General features: G+C 41.8%; 1 protein-coding gene across 1 annotated transcript in view; it reads left to right on the forward strand.

The window, feature by feature from the left end:
- Positions 1 to 13,876, forward strand: part of GPC3 (glypican 3) — a 459,086-nt gene extending 445,210 nt beyond the window's left edge. Inside the window, exon 8 of the mRNA XM_081043127.1 lies at positions 13,007 to 13,876. Within this exon, the coding sequence (XP_080899253.1) occupies positions 13,007 to 13,176 (170 nt within the window). The 3' untranslated portion in view covers positions 13,177 to 13,876. The remainder of the gene's footprint in view (positions 1 to 13,006) is intronic.
- The last annotated feature ends 11,890 nt before the right edge of the window (positions 13,877 to 25,766 follow it).

Here is a 25,766-nt window from a genome sequence, read left to right on the forward strand (position 1 = left end):
CATACCATTGTGGTCGACGAAGATGTTTGGTATGATTTCAATCTTCTTAAATTTATTAAGACTTGTTTTGTGGCCTAACATGTGGTCTATCTTGGAAAATGTTCCATGTGCACTGGAAAAGAATGTATATTCTGCTGCTTTGAGGTGAAATGTTCTAAAAATATCAATTAAATCTATCTGTATTAGTGTGTCATTTAAGGCCGCTGTTTCCTTGTTGATTTTCTGTCTGGAAGATCTGTCCATTGATGCCAATCATCATTATTTTCTGATACCTCTATTATGCTTATAGTGTGATGTCTTGTTCTTCTTAATCATTTCCCTTCTTAGTTTGACTTGACCAATAGCAAGATAGATTTTTCCTGGTTAATGGGCATGTTTGATGTATTCGGTAGACAGGTAAAAACAATACGGAAAACTCCTGCCCCTTCTTTGTTAGAAGGAACCAGGGCTGGTCTTGACCCTACTTAATGAAAGTGTTCATTTCTTGCCAATTGCATCTTATTTTCTTTTTTGTTCAATATCTTCCTGCTGGTTTTTATACTCCTCCTTAGTGATCTGACTGCCACTCTTTGTAGTAGAATTTTCCTTTTTTACCTCTTTATAGCCATGGGTTTGGGCCACTTGGCATTTTTTTGTACCTTTCCTGGCCTCCCTTTGGACTTACTTTGTTCTAATGTCCACAGAGCTATTTGTATGAGGATCATACAGCTCTTTCTCCTCAGTTGCCTTCTCCTTGGTTCCTTCCAACTTAATGTCCTAATCATTTTTCCCAAATGAATTTTCTCTATCTGATGCCTCTTTTTTTCTTTCCACCTGTATCCTGAATGATACCATTATGTGCCTGAATTGAGCAAGATGCCTATCACCTGTGAATTACTGCTAATTGTTTCCTGTTGGTAGGATAAAATTCAATGCAAACAAATCCTGCTTTGGTTGCTCCACTTTCTATTTAGGCAGTGTCTTGTATGAGCATACATACTATATATACATTTCATACTGCCTGATAAACAGTCACATGATTTTTGAGACTTAGCCCCTACCTTTTGCAAGCTGGAGAGATTATGAAGTTCTTTCTCCCCACCTTAGGCAAGTCAGTAGTTACTCACTTAAGATTATGTCTTGCTTGATAACTCCTTGGCTAACTCGAAGCCCTCCTTTCTAAGCTGGTCATGGTCTGCAAAAGACACTGATCCCTTTCTTTGAGAGAGTATCCAAAGTAGTCTCTTTAGATTCCTCTCCAGACAGTGTCTGTGTCAAAGGGAGGAATGCAAAGGTCACTTGAACCCTCTCCCATAACCCTTCATCCCTGCCATTAGACCTCTAAAGTCTTGAATGAAATCCTAGAATCTCAGGGTTGGAAGGGTCACCAGAAGCTGTTTACCTACACTCTTATTCTATGTTTGAATCCCTTCACCAATATCTCTACCAAATGGCTGTCCAAGCTCTCATGGATCACCTCTGGAGAATGGTCTCACTGCCCAGGGGCAGCCTACACAATTTTCAGATTGCCCTAATTATTAGAAAAGTTTTAAATTTTCTTTTAAGTCCATATAATTTCCTCTTAGGAGAAAGACGAGGCCATCAAACAGCACTAACTAAAATGGCATGGCTATGGAGCAAGAAAAATCTGAGCTAGTGAAAGAGAGAAGGGGAATTGAACAAAGGGGGCTTCAGCAGGTTCAGGAGATAGGGTAGTGCCAGCAAAAGATGTCTGTGGAGCTAGAGAGGCAAGTGAGGGAATCTGAGCTGAGAAGCAAGAAAGGTGCTGAGAGGTAAACAGTAAGGGAATGGAAATACTGGTGGAAGATTAAGGAAGGAGATACTAGAACCCCTTCTAAAATAAATGGAACCCAGGTTAGAGGTTTAAAGCAAAATGGAGGGAAGAACGGAAGCATTTTTAAGATTTAAAATCTGTCGGAGGATTCCAGCCTTGCCCTTTGCCTAAGGATATGGAAAAGAACCCTGTGGAGACGAGAGAATGTTTAGTACAGCAACGACTAGACACAAGAGAATAATTGGACACAGGAAATGAGTTTAAAGAGCACTAGAAAGAGAAAAAGAAGTGAATAGAGAAATGGAAAGGGGGGGAATGAAAACAGAACTTTTAGGTTAAGGAATTGTATTTATTCCTGTGCCAACACATAATTGTATTTTCCTGGCAGTCATCCCATGGACCTCTGCAAGGGGAACAGGGTGCCGGCATATGTTACCGCAGGGATTGAAGCCTTATTGCTTTGTACTATTATAGCCAAGCAAGGGACTTCATTAACAAATTTGATGCCATAGAGACAGGCACTGAAATTTCAATCACCAGCAGCCCCTGCACTTGGGAATCAATGATGATGTAAAGGTCAGGGTGTAGCCCAGGGATGGGTAGATTGTGAGGCAAAGGCAGGGGTCCAAGGTAGGGGAACCCAATCATGAAGGTTCCAAGTGAGAAATAAATGGAACCTGCTCACCAGAAAAACCTGTTTCCTGCCCAGGATGGCACACAGAATGCTGGCATGTGTCAGCTCCTTCCATAGCAAGGCATAAAGTTCCAGTCAGCAAAAGTAAATTAAAAAATAACCTTTGTAGATTCCATCCACAATGAGTGCAGTGAACTGATGCTGTGGGTAATGAGAAATGGTTGTTGTCAGAAGGGCTTTGGAATATAAAGGTCAGGGTTTGAGCCCTGCCGTTTGCTTCCTAAGCCACCTCTCCATTGGCCCTGTCATTGTCTTGTCTTCCTCATAGCTCATCAGGACCCCTTCATCTAAAGTAATCATCAGTTAATGAGGATAGACTCCTTGGGAAGGGTGTCTGCTAAAGAGGTAGCCATTCACCCGCACACTCTCAGTGGACTGGGGATATGTGTTCATTCGTGCCATCATTGATTCATGCATTCATTCAGTCGGTCAACAAGCATGTATTTAAGTGTCTGTGCTAGCCAAACAAGTACTGCGTGGGAGCTACAGAGAGGAATAAGACTCATTTCTTACTTTGATAGGCTGGTAGTCGAGTTGAGGAGAGGAACATAGCAATGACTAACTCAACTTTGAGGCAGATTGAAATTAGTGCTATAAAAAAGTACAATCTAATAAATAGTCAGAGAGGGAGGTGTTGATTTTGTCTGGGGGAAGCTTTCCTGGAAGAGGTAAAGAGGTATTATGTAAGATGAGGAGAGACAGAGAGACAGAGATTGAAGGCCAAGGGAACAGCATGAAGAAAAACATGAGAACTTAAAAGTACTTGCCATTATCAGCAAATGATGAATGGGATGGTATGACTACAATATATGGCACTTGGAGAAATATCTGAGCAGTTGAAACCGGAAAGCAAGACAAGATGAAATGGAGAAGCTTGTGAATGCCATGTTAAGGAATTAGGACTTTATCTCACATATAGTAGAGAGCCATCAAAGGATTCTGAGGAAGAGAGAAATGTCAATATGTGATTTAGGAAGAGGGTTGTCTTGTTCCTTCTGTCACAGAATAGAACATTTCTTCTTCCTGGACAGCAGTGGACCATTGGAGAGGAATGAGTATCTTATCTAGCTGAGGCATTGAGGACTATGGCGGAAGTGGAATAGGAAAGGCTGAAGGAAAGAGGAGAAATGGTTGGCATCTAAAAACAGAGGAGATGGTGCCTATGTGAATGTGAGAGTGGGGACTTACCAACAGTCCAGATCTGAAGATGGGAAGGTAGGAAGATAGACCAGGATGACAATGTGTTCTTCCAAGTAAATTGATGGGAAAATAGTCTCAATTCCCCAAATCTTATTGATAATGAGGGGGGCATTTCACAATTAGAGAGTTTTTAAGGAATAAATTCAGATGGAACAACTTAGGGAGATCTTTCGTCTTTCATTTATGAGAATACCTCCCTGCTGTTGATTTCTGGCCTGCAATGTTCCCACATCAAGGCTGCGTGTTTTCAAGGACATAGCCATTTTGACCGATTGGCTGTTGTACTAGTGATTTTCCTTGCTGCTGGTCATTGCCAGGACATTGTAAGCATTTTAGTTCTCAGGTACATTTTTTTTTTTTTGTAAGATCCACCATGGCTGATTAAAAAGGCAAGATTACCTGACTTTGGGTTTTTCCATCCAAGTATATATAAAGTCTTGCCCCAAATTCTATCAAAGAACTTTTCATTGAGCATCTTGGAGCCTGGGCTCTGAGGGACTCTAAGGCCACTCCCTCACTCTCCTGACCCCTTACCAGCAATTGGATTTGGTTACAGGTGACATTTTGTGTTTTCCTTCTGTATCCTCAAAGTCCAATGATATGTACATCTGTAGCTGAATTATGCCTGAAATTTATATTATAAACAGAGCTCTATGAATCTAAACCATTAATTTTTTTTAAGTAATGAGGACAGTGTATTCTTTGATCAATTTTTTTTAACACAGTTTCAGCTTAGCATCATTTGTGTAAGTCACAAAAGTAAATATAAGTTTCCTGAGGTTGTATAAAATTTTCTCTTTAAATAGTTGGCCTCAGATAAAAATCCTTGACAAAAATTGCCCGTGTTCTCCATTCCTAATTGAGGAGCTGCATCTGCCATTCTAGGGTAGTGCTTAAATGTCCAAAAGAATTAACTTGACTTCCAAAGCACCCAAAGAGTACGATTTGGGAGTGGAGCTTTGGTATCAGGTATATTCACACATACCCCTGTACAAATTAAAATACCAGAGTAGCATTGCACTCTCCTTAAGAACTGAGGTGTGCCCCAGATGACATTTTCTTTTGGTTTCTATAGATGTTTTTAAATCATGTTGAAATATATATAACGTCAAATTTGCTATTTTAGAAATTGAGTGTACAATTCAGTGGCATAATTGCATTCATGGTGTTATATAACCATTACCAACATTTCCATAATTTGCCTATTTCTATTTCATATAAACGGAATCATATACCATGTGGTACTTTGTGGCTGGCTTCTTTAACTTAGCAGCATGTTTTCAAGGTTCATGCACCTTGTTGCATGTGTTAGTACTTCATTCCTTTTTGGGGACGAATGATATTCATTGCATGTATATACCACATTTTGTTTGTGCATTCATCCATTGATGGACACTTGGGTTGCTTTCACCTTTTGCCTATTATGAATAATGTACTATAAACATTGGTGTAACAGTATCTGAGTCTCTAGTACAAGTTGTTTATGCATGAAAGATAATAAATAGCATTTCCAAAGTCCGTCTTAGGTTGCAACTCTGGAGGCAGCTTCTAACCAAGTTTGGTTGTACAGACTAGTTAGGTGTGTAGCACTGGTAGCAATGCCACAATACTTCAGGCACAGGCAGGGTGACATGCTTCATTTCACTCACACTCAAACTTCTCCAAAGACTAATCAGTATTCAGTGAACCCACATTAGCTCCCTCCTGTCTCTCCTCAAATCAGTACTATCTGGTTTTCATCCAAACACCCTCCTGAAACTTCTCACAAAAGGCTCCAATAACCTTCTTATTGACATTTTCAGTAGCTTCTTTTCAGTCCTTACTTTTTGTGACATCTCTATAACATTTGACCATGCTAACCCTCCCCTATATAAAATGTTCTCTTCCTTTGCCTTCTCTAAGCCTGTTCTCTTCATCTTCTTGCCTGACCCTAGCTGAACAGTGTGTCTGTCACCAGTTCCTCCTATTCCACTGACTCTCAAGCCCATTGCTTCCCATGGGAATGAGGTAAGCTCTCCTGTGGGAAGTAAAGGCTTTGATGAGCTGTGATTCCTGTGGAGCTGTCAGGCATCTTCATGTGAGAAGGATCTGTAGACATGAGAGTAATAGTTACGGCTCTCCTGTGGAAGGTGGTATTAATCCTGGGGCTGAGGGAGGAGGACCAGCACCTACACCACCACTCATTACTGTCAGGGTTTCCAGGATGGAGTTATTCTGTGTCTAGGAATATGACTTTACTCGTGATGTCCCTAAGTAAGTATAATAGTGGTCCATATTCTAATATGATTCTACAGTAAAATGATTTATTTTTCAAAGAGATTAAGTGATATTTTTGTTTGTTCCTTTCTTAATGGCTGAATGCAATAGTGAAGCATAGTTAGTGGTTGAACCCCTGGAAATAATGTTGTATTAGAAAACTAAGCAGTCTGAGCCCCAGTTAAGGGAATTTGCTATGGCGTTCCCCTCTAGGCAAGGAAGGTGTCATAGAAAAGGCTACCTTAAGTCATTAATAAGGAATTTGTGAGAGCATCCAGTTTGGTAGTTTACAAAGCCCAGGTGACCCACGATGCTAAACAGTGCTTTTAAGGCCTTTCTACCTCCTAAGTACCCCATACGTCAGTAAAGAGTAAGAGTGAACACCTGCTCCTAAGGATCTTGGATATAACCTGAAGGACCTAGTAGACGTGAAATATTTTATGAAGTCTTAAAGGAGTTTGCAAATAGTACATTCATCCTCCGTCATACGGCTTTGCATGTTTTACTATAAATTAGTGTGCTCCCCCACCCCAAAATCCCTAGGAAGAAGCATGCTATAGCTTTGTGTACCCACAGTCCATTGCAGTATAACCTGAAGATACATATAGCCCAGACTGAGAAGCAGAGGCCTATAATAAGAGAGGTCAGGCCTACAATAATGGGAAAATCCATTGTATTCTTTCAACATTCCGAAGGATGTTTGCAGACTGGAATTAGCTGTAAGCAATGAACTGGGCATCTCACTGCCCCAGCCCTCTTCCAGGAGAGGCCATTGAATTATTCCCAGGATTTACATCATTTAGTAGGCAAAATTGGCAGCTCACTTGTTTGTCAAGAAGGCGCTTTGTAGAATGAGCCCATTCTAAAAGGAGTCCCATTAGACCAATTAAAATCCAGAGGCCTCAACTGTGCCAGTTCCCCCTGTCTGATCTATGAAGAAGAAAATCTAAACTCCCAGAGACCCAAGGTTCATTAGTAAAGTCACTTTGTCCTCTTTCAAGTCCAAATAGTCATTTCACACCTGAAAGTTCACAAAGGCGGGGGTGAGGGAGCTGATGTGGCAGGAGAGGGGATTGTGTTAAGGGGAGGGCAAGGAAACCAAGATCTGTTTGTGATTCAGAAGTGAAAGGCGGAGCCCAAGGGCTTCTGTGGGACTGGGCAGCAGAGTGAGCAGCAGTGCAATGAACATGATCTCTCCAGAGATTTCCCCGGTTTCAGCCTCTGGGGTCTGCCAAGCAGTGTACTGAAGGTTTCGCATATTCATGTCTTGGGGGCCAACTGTACACAGCAAATGCGAAACACAGGAATAGTGGTATTGCTCTGTTGCTATATTAGGGCCAGATTGAAGCCATCTGCTGGTGCAAGCTTGGCAAGGAAGAAACCCTATGTTTGGCTCAACAGCAGCATTCTCTCCCCTGGTATTTTGATAGCAGCTCTTCTTTCAGGCTGCCCTGTGAAGTCTGCCTGCTGGTGAGGGTGAGGCCCCTAGAGCAATGTGTTGCCCTCCTTGATGCCATCAGAAAGCACAAGCATTTGCTTCCTATTATATGCTCAAGACCCCAGTGGCTTTGTAAGGGCCCAAAGGCTTGTCTTACTGGCTGACAGATCTTCCTTGGCTGCCTGTGCGTGCCTGCTTGATGTACCCCAGGTCCAGCCACATCTCCCCCAAAGCTTTGTGTGTACTGGCTTTGGTGGAAGGTATTAGGCCACGTTTTAAAGAAAACAAAAACAGTCCAGCATGGATCTATTTGTTGCCAGGGCCTCTTATCCAAAATTAGAACAGCTGAAGAAGAAAGGATTCAGAGTTTGGTAACTGATGAAGATCACCAGAAAAAGTCACATCCCAAGAGAAGCAACTGATTGAACTTACTTTTTGATGGAAGCTCTGCTGGGGGCAGCCACCTTGGGCAGAGAAATGATCAGCCTGCAGCAAACTGTGTCCCTCACCAGACCCCAAGAGCCTTAGAATCAGAGATAAATAAAACTAGAAGGAAATTTAGAGTCCATGCAGTCCAACATCCTGATTTAGCAGATGGGGTGACAGAGGCCCAGAGGACAGGGAAATGACTTGCCAGAGGTGACATAGTAAGTCAGGGGCTGAGCCAGTCCTGTCACGCAGAGCTCCAGCCTTGCAGGATGGTACAGCCACTTTAGGAACTGCACCAGAAGATTGAATAAGGGTGGAGGGCTCCCCACTGAGTACCTTGCCCAACGGAAAAAGCAGAAAAATGTTCACAACTTGCAGACCTTAATGACTGATGATTATTTTAAAAGGTTTATCTAATCTGCAACACAGAGGACATGAGGACAAAATGAGAGTCAGGGCTGGCTGAGTGTGTAATTAGTACACATTCTTGGGTCTACCCTCTGGGTGTAGTTAAACTGATTACAAATAGAAACAGATTTTTGGATTTAGCATGAAAATCTCCTTGCTGGCCCAAAAGGTTCTCACTGACAGTCAATTGCAAGATAGAAACAATTTACGTGCATTTTACAATATGTACCTAATACAACAAAGATATGTTCTGGAAAATCACTGATAAACATTAAATATGAATGATTTAAAAGAAAATAGTTTGTGGTGATTCCCATAGTACATCTGGTTTGTAGTAAACTGAGATAGATTTAGCTTCTTTGTAAGTTTTTAAAAATTTTTATGTTTGCTACTGGCTGAACCCCAGATACTGTTCCCATAGGCTTCTTTTTTCCAAGAGAAGATGTCTGACAAGTCTCTCCCACTTAGGGCTGTCTTCCAAACTGTTAACAATGATCTCTCTAAACAACACAAATCAGATTATGTGGTTTCCTTACTTAAAAACTTTCAATGGCTCCTTATTGCCCACAATAAAGTCTTAGCATTCCTAATCTGTCATGATATGGCTGATGGATGCAACACAGGCACACACACACACACACACACACACACACACACACACAAACACCCCTACCTCACAGCAATGTACACTCTATGCTCCCTCCTACCATAGAAGCTACTTGTTCCCACTGAGTATACCCTACCTACTATTCCTGATATTGGTGATTTTGCTCAAGCTGAACCCTCTGCCTAATATGAATAACCATTTCATCAGCCCTTCTGTAGTTCCACCCATCCTTCACGGTGTAGATTATAGCCCAATTGTTGCAAAAAGTCTTCCCAGATCCTTCTATTTGGAATTTTTATGTCTCCCTTCTATCCCCATGATGTTTTGTCCGTGCCTTTATCTGAGCCCTTTCTACTTTCTGCCAAGTATCTAATTGGTTTTCTGTTGGTCTGTTTCCCTTGCTAGAGTGCTAGAGTGTGGGATTCCTGAAGGCAAACACTAAATCTTTCTCCAACCTTCTAGCTTAATGCTTGGGTCATAGTAAGCTACCATTAAGTTTGTTGAATTAAATTAGATTAGAGTTCCACTGTTCAGGAGTGTCCATATTTATCTTTGACCAAAACCGTATTTCCTCTATATCCCATAATGCTCCCTTGTCCTGCCAAAATGTCCCCTTCATCTCTAATTTCCATGATGGTGGCCCAGGCCCAATCCCAGTTTTTGCTGGGATTCTCGTCAATATAAGCCCCAGGGGCCTGGCTATGGGGTTGGGTGAAAACGTTTGCTACTGCTGAATGGCGAACCTCAGGAAACCTGTAGCCACAGCTTGGGAAGCACAGGAAGGTATTATTCTGAACATTCCTGGGGGCCCTTTGGAGGTAAAAGACTTTGTGCCTGGAGTGTCTAATGGCCCTGGGCAGCATTACTGATTTCTTCAGGGAAATGGAACTAATATAATACCCATTCTGAATCCCCAAACCCAGCGCTCTTTTCAGTATTTCACTAACCTTAATAAGGCTACTTAATAAAATATGTGATTAGTTTTATGTAGAAACACTGATCTTTCTCATGCTTTTTAGATGTTCTCTTTGGTAGCATGTATTTCACTAATTGAATTTTGTGTTTTGCTTTTCGTTTTTGTTTGTTTGTTTTTTGGTGTGTGTTTTATTTTGGGGATTTTTTTGTGGGGTTTTTTGTGTCTTTCTTTTTTTTTAGAATCCATTACTACTTAATCACTGCGGTCTATTTGTTCTACAGAATTTTTCATGAGCTGGTGTAGCTTCATAGGAGGTTCAGAATCCAGCCTGCATTCAAGTAGCAGCTCTGTGACTTACCGGCTATATTAGCATGGGCAAAAAAAGTAACCTGAGCTTGAGCTCCCTCATCTGTAAAATGGGAATTATAATACGTACCTCATAACATTGTTGAGAAGGTTAAATTAAATGAAATAACATAAATAGCTTAGCAGAGTGCCTGGCTCACAATGAAGACTCAGTAATTGGTAGCCATTTTTATCATTTTAAAATACAGGGTCCTAGAGATAAAAATAACAAAAGGGGTCTTCAGTGGCAAAAAAAGAATTGGAAACTACTGGATTTAACATAACTTCTGAGTTTACCATAACTGCTATAGTACACAAAACTGTTTAGTGTTCGCAGATTATTTGAAGAGCAAGATAAATAGTGTAGGTACTGAGTGGTAACATTAATAGATGTTATTTCATCTTGATGTTGGGCAAGGGGAATATACAGAAAAGGAATCTGAAAGTGATGCTGAGTGCACTCATTCAGGTCAATCCTAAAAATATGCCTCTTCATTTAAGTTCAGAAGTTGCTGTGAGACTTAAGGCTGGGCTTTCAACAGATACAGCCATATGTGTTCTCAACTTTGGTGAAATTCGATCGTGACCTAAGCCTGTGTTATCCTTGCCGACTGACAGCTGACCTCGGCCTTCTCTGTGCGCTCTGCATAGTTCACCTTTCAGAGAAAGAGGTCTGATTTCCAAGCAGAGCATTGCTCTTTGTTCTTTTTCTCTTTTTATTTTCTTTGTATGTATTTATTTTGGTGAGAGAATCTAGATTACAGTCTGCTGAGTCGCTTTTCCCTGGGTAAGAAGGTTCCCTGGAAATTTTCATTTGAATGCTTATTGGCACTCAAGAAGAAACAATTTCTCAGCTTTAGAAGAGCAAAATGTAGTCAAATTCATATATATTAAAAGTTATGACATAATTTCTTTATACAGCAATGAAAAATAACTATAATTAATAACACAATTAAAAATATTTATATTGAATAAGCTAAGCAAAGGATTCAATAAAATATATATGTTCAAATTAACATGAAAAATATCAATACCCATTAGAAAGAAAAGCCAAGGATATGCATTGAGAAATACAATTAGTGAACTAAAACAGAAAAAGTTGATCTGTACCAGTAATCAAATACATGCAAATTAAAGAAACGTTAAGATATGGTACACTGAATACAATATCCTTTTTCAATTGAGGCTCAGTAAATTTGGCTCTCTCATCATGGCTGGTGGTATCATAAACTGCAGTAGCCGTTTGGAAAATAGTATTGCAGCCTGTGTAATCAGACGCCCTAGCTTTGATCACCTTGACCTTGCTCCCTGCTCTAACCTACGGCAGCCTTAGAGCAGCCCCGGTCCTGGGCCCTGCTCTGTATGCATCCTGGACCAGCTGAGTCCTCACACTTTCTTCTTGTGACTTACTGAGTGTTTCATCCCTGTAAGAGGAGCTCTTCCTTCCTCTGCCTTCCTTGGCTCTGTAGAATCCCAGTCATTTCCTCTGTGCCTGTTGCTATGCAGCTCCGTGTCCCTAAGGGATCTTTCTGGCTGCACTGGCTACAGGACAGTTGGCTGGTGAGGTCGTTCACATCACATCACCTTCACAAACTATTGAAATAGAAACATTGGTGACTGAGTCTAGAAAAGTCAAGGGAGTAGATTTGAGCTCTAAATCTGGAAAAACAAATCTGAAAGAAATTGAGCCCTGGGCCAGGGCCAACCATCTTAAATTTCCTAACAAACCACTATCTACTTAGATTTGCCTTCTGAGAGACTTTCTCATTAGGCCAACCCCAACATTCCAATTTCTTTTCAGAATCATGAACAGATCATAAACCGTAGGCAGTCAAAGAAAGAAGACCCTTACCCATTAGCCTCTCCTTAGTCCTAATTTGTTTCGTAGCAGTTTAAATCCTATGTGTTAAATCAATTTTACTTTCTTGTGCATTTTTTAAAAGAGGGGATAAAATAAGAAATATTGGGGGATGGGCAGGCCCAGTGGCTCAGGCGGTTAGAGCTTTGTGCTCCTAATTCCGAAGGCTGCCGGTTCGATTCCCACATGGGCCAGTAGGCGCTCAACCACAAGGTTGCCAGTTCAGTTCCTTGAGTCTTTCAAGGGATGGTGGGCTCCGCCCCCTGAAACTAAGATTGAACACGGCCCCTTGAGCTGAGCTGCCGCTGAGCTCCCAGATGGCTTGGTTGGAGTGCATCCTCTCAACCACAAGGTTGCCGGTTCGACTCCCGCAAGGGATGGTGGGCTGCGCCCCCTGCAACTAGGAACGGCAACTGGACCTGGAGCTGAGCTGCGCCCTGCACAACTAAGACTGATAGGACAACAACTTGACATGGGAAAAAGTCCTGGAAGTACACACTATTCCCCAATAAAGTCCTGTTCCCCTTCCCCAATTAAAAAAAATATATTGGGGGAAATAAAACACCTTTCAATGGCAAACTACCCTGTCTTCCACTCTAAAGCAAGGTTCCCAGGAGGAGAGCTATATGGGGTGAAGGGCCCAGGAAAGGTGTTCTGGGAGTACATAACATCCCCTCTCCCATCAACACACACATGCACGCGCACACACACACACACACACACAGAAGCAGACACGTGGAGTCACCCACACCGCACCTTACATTTTGATACCAGTGAGATCTGGGGAAAATGACCCTCAAGCAGAGCTTTTCCATGGAGGAGATGTTGCAAAGGGCCAATGTGCACCCTGAGGTGTGGGTGGAACCACAGTGGAGAGGAAAGCAGCCAGCTTACTCCCCATTGGTATGATCTCTGGAACAAGCACCTCTAGCCATCTCCTGGCAGCTTTCCTTTCCACAAAAGGAAGAAATAAAAGCTCGGCCATCCCAGCAGTCCAGATAAGTGCTTGAGCCATGAGTAATGTCTACCTGATGCCATTGGTAATCCTGTATTTAAGATTGTTCTTCTTTGCTTTTGGCAGAACTGGCTTATGATCTGGATGTGGATGACGCTCCTGGAAGCAAGCAACATGCGACTCAGAAGGACAATGAGATAGCTGCCTCCCACAACCTTGGGAATGGCCATTCCCCCTTGAAGGTTCTGACCAGCTTGGCCATCTATGTGGTGTGCTTTTTCTTCCTGGTGCACTGACTTCCTGGTGCTCAGCACCTGTGCTGTCCTCCAGCACCCTGTGGTCTTCCTCGATAAAGGGAACCACCTTCTTATTTTTTCTATTTTTTTATCTTATATGCCTCCTCCAGCCATTAAGTAGAAGACTAACCATGTGTTATGTTTTCGAAATCAAGTGGTATCTTTAGGAGGAAGGTAAATTTTAGTGGTAGTATAGATTGTCCTTTTGCAAAGAAAAAAAAAATCAAGTCGTGCCAAATTATTTTCCTAGGTTTGGCTGCTAGAACATGGTTACTCTCTCTCTCTCTCTTTCTCTCTCTTTCTCTCTCTCTCTCCCTCTCCCTCTCCCTCCCTCTCTTTCTCACTCCTTCTCTCTTGCTCTCTCTCTCTCTCTCTCTTTGCATGGATTTCTTTGGAAAAAAAATAAATGCTCAAATAAAAATGCATTGGGTCTTTTTTGTAAGCCCTCATATATGGTGAACATGCAATGCTTTTCCTCCTTCTCACCTGGTTAGTATATTCAGCATAAGGAAATCCCTCCAGGTGCCAACCGGGGCCTTGAAACCTACTTCGCTGCCCACCTTCTGGGTGGATCTCAATCCTGGCCCCAACCCCCAGTCAAAACCACTCCATCCCAACACACATCCAATCCATCATCTCGATTCAGAAACTTTGGGTTAGAGTGTCTTGCCTATGAAATTAAAGGTACCCCAGAACGTTCCACTGTCTCTCTTTACAAATTTCTCTTTGCTGAAAATGCTTTGCCCAAATAGAAATCTTTTGTGTGGGTTATACACAGTTGCATGTTGCGTCCAGCACGACAAGAGTTGTGGGAAGGGAGGAGGGCGGCACAAAGTTAAGGAAGACAGTAGATGAGAGTAGAGTGCAAGCGGAGCCAAGGGACTGCAGCCTCAAGGACTGAGCCCCGAATCGGGCCAACATGGCTTTTATTAGGTGAGGAAGTAAAAGAAGTAAAGCGTGTCAATCTCAAGATCTGTGAATCCCATACATTACAATAGGAAACTGATTTAAGCCAATCACCCTTGCCTGCAGGCAGCTGAAACCAAAAGTCCCAGAATAAGTACTTCACCAAGGGATAAAACCTTTATGCATATGAATACATGGTGAGCACATCACTGAGTCACTTCCCCTGCAGGTTGGGGGAAGGAACTCAGCCACAGAGGCAGAGGCTCTCCTTAGTCAGGGGAAGGTGGGGGGTTGTGCCCACCTCTATCAACCCTGCCAGTTCCCAAGATGGTCCCCACATGGCTGTGTCTGGCTTGGGTTGCCCCCCCCCATGGGAAGTCGTACCTGTCTTTGACTAGCCAGCCATCTTTCTGGGGCCAAACAGGGGTACATAAGGTGTAAGCACAAAGGTAAAGCAAAGTCCCTGAAAGGATCCGTCTGACAGACTCTCCTTTCTTTAGGGGCAGGTACGAGGAGACAGACGGGTAGGCTGCTGCGTGGCAACAGTTGCACAAATTATATTCTATTGTTTACAAACCCAGAGAGGTAGAACCAAACAGTGCGAAGAAATCAATTCCCAAGCTTCTTTGCTGTTGTATCAGGCTTGTTCTGTCACCCTTCTCCAGGGGCTGCCACATGAAACGGCCAACAGTTGCCCTGGGTCAGGTTGCAAATGTTATCATCAGGAAACCCACGATTTATAGGAAGCGATGCTTACTCTAGGCCTCAGGTGGGCTTCTGCAACATTTGTTGATTCAACAACGAGGCTTTCATACCTATTGGGTGTCAGGTGCTGTATCAGATGCTGGAGACAATGGAAAACAAAACACATGTGATCCCTGCTCTCACAGAGCTGAAGGTCTGGCACCGGTAGTAATTCCAACACCAGATTTTTGTCAGTTATAGACCCAGTAAGTATTATTACTTAGATCTTCTTTTTACACATACAGCATCACAAACAATAATTGTTTTTTGCTGATATTTGAGCATTCTTCTGCCAAAGAATCACCTGGGAATAACCAACTTGCCATTGTTTATAATACCTGGCATATTGTGCATTCGCCAGGTCAGATCAACAGAAACACTGTTGCATGTTTCTAATGAGTGGGAGCTCAACTCCCACCTGAGCGATAGGAGAAGCTGAATATCTATGAGGAAGAGAGGGTGAGACACAGGGAAGGAGTGTAAGCAAAGGTCAAAGACAGGACTGAGAAGTCCCCTTTGATTCTAGGAGGTGGTCCCAGCCAGGATCTCTGATTTCTGTGCGCTGGCAGGAGGTCACCATGGGGGAAGCAAGACATGTAATTTCCCACAACTTATCGTTCCCCGCTCCTGCTGTCACCAACACATTTCTATTGGGGTCTCCTGAGGGGCACAAGTTTCCAATATCCAGTTTTGTCCTCTGCAGAAAGCTTTGCCAACACAAAATGGAAATATTTGGTTTAATGTTTCCTTCAGTTGGTTTTGTTGAAGTCAGGACTACAGTCAGTTGTTAATATGGTTGTAATGATCTGTAGCAGTAGGTAAGACCTGAAAGGGAATTATCTTGGTTTTTTAAACCATCATCATTTCTGTATTTGAATGAGATGTGTAAGAATCTTTGTTCTTTGATTCATGAAACATCGATACCGTGTTTCCCTGAAAATAAGACCTAGCCAGACAATCAGCTCTAATGCGTCTTTTGGAGCAAAAATTAATATAACACTCGGTATTGTATTATATTACATTACATTACATTACATTATATTATATTATATTAATCAAAGACCTGGTCTTACGTTATAGTAAAATAAGCCTGGGTCTTATATTAATTTTGGCTCCAAAAGATGCACTAGAGCTGATTGTCTGGCTCGGTCTTATTTTCAGGGAAACAGAGTACTGGAAAGGTTTACTCCTTAGACTTGGGGTGATATGATAACAATACCAGCCCAGAAGAAAGATCTAAAGCCCAGTTATCATCTAATAACTGTCCCTGTCATTCTACAAAAAGGTTTTTATGTAATTTAGCAAAAATAATTTGTGGCTCTGAGACCAGGTTTCATGCCTGCAAGCAGGAGAGGACGGTTTCAAAGTCCATTTGTCCTCTCTGGGAGGCAAAGGAGATTATCACTTTTTACACACCCTTCTCATTCACTTCCCCTCTCCAGACGTCAGTTTCCCTCTTCTAAAATGGAGAATCAGGACAAGATGTCTAACCTCTTTGTTGCTTTGATTTTGTGGCACATTGGTCCTGAAAGTAAGGAAGTGCTGGTCCCTCTGCCCAGCGCTGGTGTCATAAACATGCTGTTCCCATGTGCCTCTTAGACCTTTTCCAGCCTAAGGTCATAGTTGACATTCTTCAGTTCCCAGGACATGAAACAAGCCAGCCAGTGTTTCTGCTGTCTTGGTACTCTGTCTGCCAGCTATGGTCTATCCAGGCTGAGTGATAAGGGGCAGAAGAAAACTCTTCTGTAATATCCATGGCCTGCTGGCTTCAGCTAAATGGTTGGGATTAACATGGGTAACCACACACATTTACTAAACATGGAAAATCCACTATCTCCTATTGACATTTACTTCTACTCAACAGACTGCATCTTTTAGCTTTTTACCCATGTCTTTTCCTATCTCTCTATTTTTTTTATTCCTCTAGTTCAGAATCCAATTTTGCTGCTAGTTGGTTGCTTTTCATCTTTGAAATGTTTATTTTGCCCTTTGATTTAAACTTCCTACACATAAATATGTTAAGATGACTATTTGGTCGTTAGAATAAGCCTAGCAGCTAGGAAGTTGCCTCATCTTGTTGCAGGTTTCCAAGCCTCTTTCTCATAGCATGCACGTGTGAACTTCCAACTGCTCAACTCTGGTACTTGAACAAGGTTAAATCACAGAATGACATACCAAATCTCTAGGCTGCAAAGGACCTGCTAGTTCATCCTACAATCTTTGTTTGAATACCAGTGGAGGTGGAGCTCTCACTACGTCACAAAGCAGCCTATTTGGTTGCTGGACACCTCCAATTTTGTATCAAATTTATGTTTTCCAAAGGAAATATATACAGGCAATAAAAATTCTAACAGTATGTCATTATGAAATTTTTAAAATGTTATTTACCCAGTAATTCCATACCCTATATTTACTATTGAAATTTTGATTAATATCCTTCCAATCTTTTCTTCTCTCTGTATATCTATATTCACACATATGAGATTATTCTGAACATACAATTATGTAATATGTATCAATTTTATTAGGTTGAGCCTAAATCTGCCTTCCTATAATTTCCACCCATTGATCCTGGCTTTTCCATAAAGACCAGCGTGAGATAGAGATGACACCATTTTTTACATCAGTGTCCTTATACAATTTTCAATCACTGACTCTTCCCTCTTCTGTTTGTTTTTTTCTTTCCTAAACAGCTCCTTCAGCCCTTTCAGCCCCACTCCATGCTCCAGTGGGTCATTTGTCCTCTTATGCTGTCACGCCCGTAGCTGAGCCCATGGCACAGCTGGAGCCCAAGCAAAATGGAGCATGGGTCTTTATGTTCCCACAGAGGCCCAAGACCTCCACCAGACCAGTCCTACAATGCAGATACTTGCTTAGAATCCACATTACTCTCTTCATGAATGATGAGCTTCTGGCCAACTGAAACCCCCCATTGGTTTTTCAAGAATGATTGCCAAGCCAGATCTCTTCTATCCCATACTCGTGTGATTGATTTTTCAAAACTAAATTCCAAGGGCTTTTGATTTTACTTGTCTGTATTTTGGGCCAGACACTATACACCATGGAAGGGGGAAGAGAGGGAGGGAGAGAGAGAGTGCAAAAGAGGGAGAGAGAGAGAATGTACTGGGGTGAAGAATTTTTTTTTTTCTTGCCAAGGCCACAACATTTTTGAAAGTCCTCTTTTGGAATGATTGAGCCAGTTTGTGTACCATACAAGAAAATCAGCCTCATTTCTTTATAGTCACACCTTGTTTGGAACCAAAAATCATGTTCTTCAGCTTGATCACCCACCTCATTCACTAGATTTGCTGCCAAGTAGCTTGTAGCTGCTTCCAAAAATCAAATATGCCTTCAAGAAACAAAGGCCTCCCTGAGAAGATTCCAAAGAATGTGCTATTGCCTATGGAGGATTCTTTTCTCAAAGAAATATTCTAGAAAATGTGAGGACACTATACCTCTTGGAAAGACATAGCATTAGTTTAGATATAGAAGGTCTGCTAGGTTTGCCAAGGAACCAACAAAATAATCTCATTGCTTTTTATTTACTTTTATATATTTAGAAATAAATATATTGACTTTGAAAGACATTAAAAATAGAGTACAGGGCTGGCATGCAGTCAGTGCTTAATAAGTTTTTGATGAATCCAATATTCATTATACAAGTATTTATTGAGCAATGCTTTGTGCCAGACCCTGTGTCACATACTAGAGGTACAGTATATGAGACGACACATTCCCTGCCCTCATGGGGTTTCATATCTATTGAGAGATATATAAGAAATTATATAAACACTATACAGCATAAACACTATAAAAGGAGTGTGCATATGAATAAAACTTCGCTTACAAGGTGGAAAGTTCACAAACTTAATTGTCCGACCTTCATATTATGGTCAATGGCTCAGGGATATAACCCTTTGAAGAAAACGTAGACGAGGGGGTGGCCGGTTAGCTCAGTTGTTTAGAGCATGGTGCTGGTAGCACCAAGGTTGCCGGTTCGATCCCCACATAGGCCACTGTGAGCTGCACCCTCCTTAAAAAAAAAAAAAAAGTGTAGATGAAAGGATAGAAATTGTCCAATTTTCAAAGAACACATAGAAATTATCCAGGTTACAAAGGAGGAAAACTGTCTTAGGCAGAACAGTATGACACAGGTCCGTAGTGTGGACCATGCACAAAGCATGATTTGCCATCATGGGCATTGCAGGACACCAGGGTGTGTGTCACAAGAGGAGAGAGGTACAATGTGGAGGTGCACAGAAAATTATATATGTATTCCCAGCGAAGTGATGAACCATATGTATACCCTACAATAGCTACATCTTAAAATCATAGTTTGGGTAAAAAAGGCAAGAAACCAGAAGGGCTATATAGCATCTCACCATTGAAGGAAATTAATATATATTCACAGAAAACTTTACATATTTTACAAAAAATACACGAACACTAAAAGATAAACACGGACCGCATGAGAATGGTTGCCTTTGCATGGAGGGGAATGGGAGTTGGCTTTGGGGATAAAAAGGAATAAACGAATGAGTCAAAGCAAGAGAGGGACCTTGTCTGGACCAACTCTGATGATATACCATGAGTTGAGTAGTAGCTTGCAGTCAAGCCTATGCACCTGAGGTCACAAACAAACCCAAGCTCAAAGAAGGAAGGGAGGAAAGAGGAAGGCATAGGATTTCAGGAGAAACATCTAATCTCCAGTGCCTGACATACAGTAGATAATCAATAAATACATGTGGAGACAATGAACAAATGAGCAGTCAAAGTGTTGTAACTCAGGCCGCTTGAAACTATTGACTAAACAAATGTGCCTTCAATTACGTGACATATTTGCCACCCAGTTCTACAGCAACTTAAGAGTTTTGCAGGTGACTCTGAAGTAACCCATCACTTACCTGCAACCTCAGTTTGAGACAAACTATTTAAGGGCACCTTTGGACAGATGATAATTGTAGTTTTATTTTTGGATGAAAATCCACAGTTTTCAGTTCCATTAGGCAATGGAATTGTTACATTTATTCTGCTTTGTTGGAGTCTTAAACCCATAGAGGTAGATTGCCAACTCCAACCCTGTCATTTTACAGATATTTGAAATTGAGGCCCAGAGAGGCTAAGGGACTTGCATAAGGCCACACAGCAAGGTAAGTGAAAAGTCAAGACTGACTCAATCAGAACCTTTTCCATCACATTATATATACCTTGTCACATGAAAGAGCAAAATGAACAAATGGCTACATTGGTGAGCTAAATGGTGCTTTCCAGAAATCTGTGTGCATACAGAAGGAGTTAGTTATACTGATCTTCATTTTGATCCTTCCTAGTGGCAGTTAAAAAAAAAATCTCTTATCTAACAAAACACATTGCCTTTCCAAATGAATGTGTTCAAGCCAGGGCCTGCTTCGAGACGTTTAATGTTGCCCTTGCAAACTGGAATCCGGGGTGCGGGAATTCCATCATCCTCATGAAGACTCCTTGTCACAACAGAGGCATTGTTCTCCTCACCCATACTGTTTGGTTTCTTGCCTTTTCTGTAAGATGTTAGGTATTTATTTTGTTTTGTTGGTGCTTTTGTAATCAGTCTAGACATGGGCCTACACTGAACCATCCAGGAGGCAGATAAAACTCCCACAGTGGAATTAGGTAACCCACTTTGTGCTGTTCTGCCGGGGAAGGCAGGGAGGCAGCTCCCCCACCTCAGCCCCCAAGCTTAAAGGTTCATGAAAACTACCACAGAGTCGACTGCATTCGGTAATGAAGGAGGTAGGAAGTGTTCTATTTCTGAAAATACTTCCAGTCTCATTTCGTACTGGGATGTATTTGCTGCCCACATTTTTGTCTTAGCCAGGGCACCAAATGCTGTCTCGTTGGAAATGAAAAGTCTCTTTTTGCATGGATCACAGAGACTCCTTACCTTTGTGTTTCCACATTTGAGGATCTGTAGATTTTATTTTACCCTGAACAAACAGAGGTACATATAGCAAGACAAAAAATCATGGAGGGAAGGCAGGGCACAGATTACTCAGATTTAATGGAGGTGGCTTTTATTCTCTCAATGCAAATTGTTTTGAAGTTTTATATTATTACAGAACAAACAGAAGCACGACTTATGTTTCACAATTTACATGGCTGATTACATTTACTTTATCATTTTGACACACTGTCATCAGATAGTAACAATATTTTACCCTTCTGGAAAATCTAAAAGAGTACATCCTTCTTACCCCATAACCGCCCTTGTACCATATCTGCGACAGGAGAAGCTTCTGGACGATAGGGATTCCAAATAAGAATGTGTGTCTTAGGTTTGCAGTCAATGAGACCATTCGGTCTGGGATCTCCCACAGCACGAAGCTCTCTACCTCTTACACATGGCAGCACCACAGACGATGTTTGTGGAATGAAGGTCAATTTGAGTGACCACAGCTCTGACAGATGGGGTGGAAGCTACTCATTTTCCTTCAGACAACCAGCACCATAGATGGCCACATCTATACAACAAGACCACCAAGCACCAGTCAAATGAGAAATTTGACCATAATCCTCAAGTCTGACCTACTACCAATGGAGCATTCATTAGTAAGAGCTCACTTAACTTAGAATAATACTGTATTGCTTTCTGCCATTTTACCAACAAGAAAGTTTTCTTCTCTCACAATTTTCTAGAACTTATTTATGGTTACGGTTGCAAAAACACAACAGGGCAAAAATGTTGTCTTGGCACAACAGCAAAAATAGGGCTCTTTCCAAATGGCCTGCCTAAACTTCTAAATGAATATCCTCTTTAACTCCGTATTTAGAGCAATCAGTCCTAAACCATCAAAGAAAGATTCAGTGCATTCCCAATATGTTTTTGTTCAGTGTATTTCACTGTATTTTAATTCTGGGACTATCAATAAACCAATATACAAAAAGAAAACAGCATATTTATTTTTGACAGACCTGTTGGATGATAAAGAGTTTGCAGCATTAAAACTTTTTCAGTCCGGAAGCTCTTAAAGATTGTCTTTCTATTATTATGAATATTTAAAGCACAGTTTGGGGCTCCCAATGATTAGAATCCGTTCCAAATTGATTGCCACAAACTATCCTTTCCAGGTGTAGGTTTCCATCTCCTTTGTTCTTTAAGTTGCTGATAAAATTTGGTATTTTCTCTGCCATCAAAATGGTTATTTCCAGTGTTGATGGTCTCATTTCCTGTGCTTTCAGACATACATTTAGTTCTATGGCACCTGACCATGTAAAATCTATGGTTTCCTAGCATGGGTCCCTCACATGAGTTTTGAGAAAAACTTTAAAAAACTGGGGAATTTTTAGTCAGCATTCTCTCACTGCCTATCATCAGGCCACCCAAAATATCAATAAGAACATTATAGTAGATTTTAAAAGTTCTCATCACAAGGAAAAAAATTTATAACTATGTAAGGTGATGGACGTTCACTAAACTCATTGTGGTGATCATTTCTAAATATATACATAATATCAAGTCACATTCACCACCTTAAACCTGTAAATGATATATGACTATTATATCTCAATAAAATTGGAAAAATTATACTCATATTACTTTAAGCCTTGTACTACCTATTCTCAGGCTTGACCTGAGGCTCACATGAGAGAATAGACAGAAAGTGTTTTGAATGGCTTGATGAATCCATTACAAGTTTTTGGAAAAATAGCTACCAAGTTTTTGATGTAACGATAGTGAGGTGTGAAGAGTGCTACAGCTTGCCCCACAAGAGTGGGAAGCCCTCAGCTCTCTGGAGCTTTTGTAACCACTTAGCACTATCTGATTCTCTTCAGCCTCAAATGCACAGTGGTCCTCACATCAAAAGCACCTCTCAGGAACCCAAGAAAAGGCTTCTGGCTTCCAAACCTCCTTCTTCCTCGCCCTCTTCTAAGCATCTCACACTTGAAGCTGGGAGGTCAACTTCTGAAGGCAAGGACTAACATAGATACTGAGAACTGAACACTCTAGCTTTATTTGATGCCGTGAATAAATGTTCCTTTTGAAGGGAACATTATTGAAAACTCACAATTGACCAAAGCCAAGCACCCACATGACCACTGCAAATAATGTTTTGAATCTGTATTGTCTCATCTCTTGTTTTATTTCTCTTTAAGTCACCTTTTTAAAGCCTCACCTGTACTCTGATTCTTCCTCACAATGAAGTAGGAATCCACTTCCCCCATCTTTTGCATTTAGGGGCTCAAGATTCCTTTTTAGGTTTCTCCCAACATCTTTCTTATTGGTCACTTTTGCTTCATCCCTTAGCTAGGGCAGGAGGTAAGGCCCAACAGGATGATCACACATTACATTCATCCCCAGGACATACTCAAATCCAACTGAAGTCACCAATCACCTCTTAGTCATAACCTAGGTTTTCAAGAGTCCTTGTGCGCCTCATAAAGCCATCAATGATTTAAAGATGTGTACTGGTTACAGGCCAGCAGGACTTTGGGAGTGGAATGAGGAGTGTCTAAAGATCAGTTATATATGACCAGACTGTGAGGAAAGCCTAGGTTCCCTAAGAGTTGACTAGAACAGCTGAAGCCTGTGCTCTGAACTGGCCACAGACCTAAAGAAAAACATACCAATGTTCTTCAAAGGCCTGCCAGGTCTGTCCACCCAATTAACACTAAAGAGAGCTTCAGTTACAGAGTGACTTTTCCCAGCAGTGAGGCAGGAAGTCCACCCGCTCACATTTGCGTACCTACATCCAACATGCCCCTCCCCATAGGAGCCTGCAGCTTGCATAGAGAAACTTTGCTGTAATTCCTTTCTCCTTGCATTTGGGCTTGGCTGTCTGGATCCATAGCTACCCTTCTTCGTCTGTAAGCCACTGGCCCTGCTCCTGTTGCTTGAGCAAACACCCTTCAGCCTGGTCTGAAACAGAGTGAGTCACAGGCCTTCTAACATGATCTGGCCCAGGCCCTTCCAGAAGTTTATATTCCCAGGCGGGATGGAGCCAGCAAGCAGATGTGGCTCAGCCCAAAGGTCTTCTGAGGGTCTCATTTTGCTTTTGGCCTTAAGCTCTAAGAGCCTTGTCAGAACAGCTGAACCCAACTTCCTCAGTTGCTGAGCTCCTCAGAGGTACCATCCATAACGTGCCTGCGAGTCCAAGTGCAACCATAGACTTCAGAGCAGGCAGTCAGCCAGGACTGGTTTCAAGTGCCTTCCACATTCTTCCTCTCTCAGCATTCTCTGGAAGCTGCAGAACTTAGTGTTTCTTATCCAAAAATCTTCTGGCATTTTTCATTTGTAATAATTCCAAACTCACTGAACATTCTTATGACAACTGAGATTTGGGAGAGAGAGTAGAACAAAAGGATCAGTTAGATGATTAAGGGCATATTCTCTCTTAGGTACTGATTGTCAAGGGGAAATTAATTTGATGGCCTTGTTTGAGGTCTCAAAGAATGTTACGTTCCTGCCTGAGCCACCCCCCGCCCCCATGCATACAGTTTTTCTATTGTTAATCGGTGTGGCTGTTGGATGGTGGAGGTATAGGAGTGGGGTTAGCAGGGTCTGTGATGCAGTGAGAGACTGGCCAGGTCTGGGAGCAGCTCAGTTTATGTCTCTCAAATAAGGGCATGGCAGAGCTTCCTGCTGTAGTGAGCCCAAGGCCCAGAGGGTGGGTTTCTTCATTTTTGGAATGTTCTACTCTGTATGCCATATCCAGGAAGAGATGAAAATCATCCAGGAGCAGAGCAGGCAAGCCCTTAAGGTTAATTTGTCCAGTCCCTTCAGCCAATAGGTGGGGAAAGTAAGGCCCCAAGGTAAATTAGGGATATTAGGATGGTTCTAGAGCCTAGGGCCTCCTGGTTCCCAGCCCAGGGCTTTGATGGTCCTAGCTCATGAGTAGGATCATAAACAAGACAGCATCTGCCAAAGTCAGAATCTAGAGGTTTCTCCGTCTCACACTCCCTGGTTTCTTGTCTCTAACCCCTCCTGTTACCAGTGCTTGTGACAAAAATTAGACCAATAGCACCTTGTAGAATTTTTAAATGGCTGGCAGACTGGAAGATAGGTGTTAAAGCAGTCTATAGAGACACTATTAGAATAGGTATTTCCTACAAGTCCTAAAGACATGAATTTTCCTTAGAGAAACAGATGGAGATTCATTTCAAGGGCCATGGGGAATAAAAAAAAACACATTTGTTCAAATGGCATGGTCTTTTTCTTATGCAGTGACTCAAGCACAGACTCCAACCTCTTCCCCTGGGAGTTTAGTAATGCACATATCTGGAGACCTGCCTCTCACACATCTTCTCAGCCCTTTATTATAGGGAAGGAGAATTCAACCACTGATTCTAAAAAACATTTTCCAAAAATAACAGAATATCTGGCCCAATGTATTGCTTTCACTGCCACTTGCTGACAGAATAAGGAGACTGGGCATTCCCTTTTATCCACCCTCCTCAGTGAGGCTTGGCCAAGGCCCTTCTCTGGAAATCTCAGCTCTAGGAAACGTTCATATATTTGGTTCTTGGAATCAAGAGGAGAGGTTGACAAAGACAGGAAGCATAAGTGAGGAGAAACTACTACCCTCCCTACAGTAGGAGCTAATCAAATTAGAACTATACCTCCAGCAATGCTAAGTGATGGGACCATGAAGACTGCTTAACCTAGGTCTCAGTTCACCTTCTCCAGAGGCTTTGGTGGCTCCTTCAGTATAGGAGACTCTGCCTAACAGATTACAGGGGAAAAATGAGCTCCTCCAAAGAAGGCTCCAGACACTGTAAAACCACCTGGATTAGAGTAATCTACTTTTGTATCTCAAATCTACTGTTACAGAAAACCATGGTGCTATTTACCAGGCCTTTCTGAAAGGTGAATACCCACAGTGGGAACAGAGAACATTAGCAACTCGGAAAATCTAATGGGCCTGGGGGAAAACTATATAAATTGTGAGAAAACAGACCTTGTGATC

This window comes from Rhinolophus hipposideros (genome assembly GCF_964194185.1).
Source record: "Rhinolophus hipposideros genome assembly, chromosome: X".
NCBI lineage: Eukaryota > Metazoa > Chordata > Mammalia > Chiroptera > Rhinolophidae > Rhinolophus > Rhinolophus hipposideros.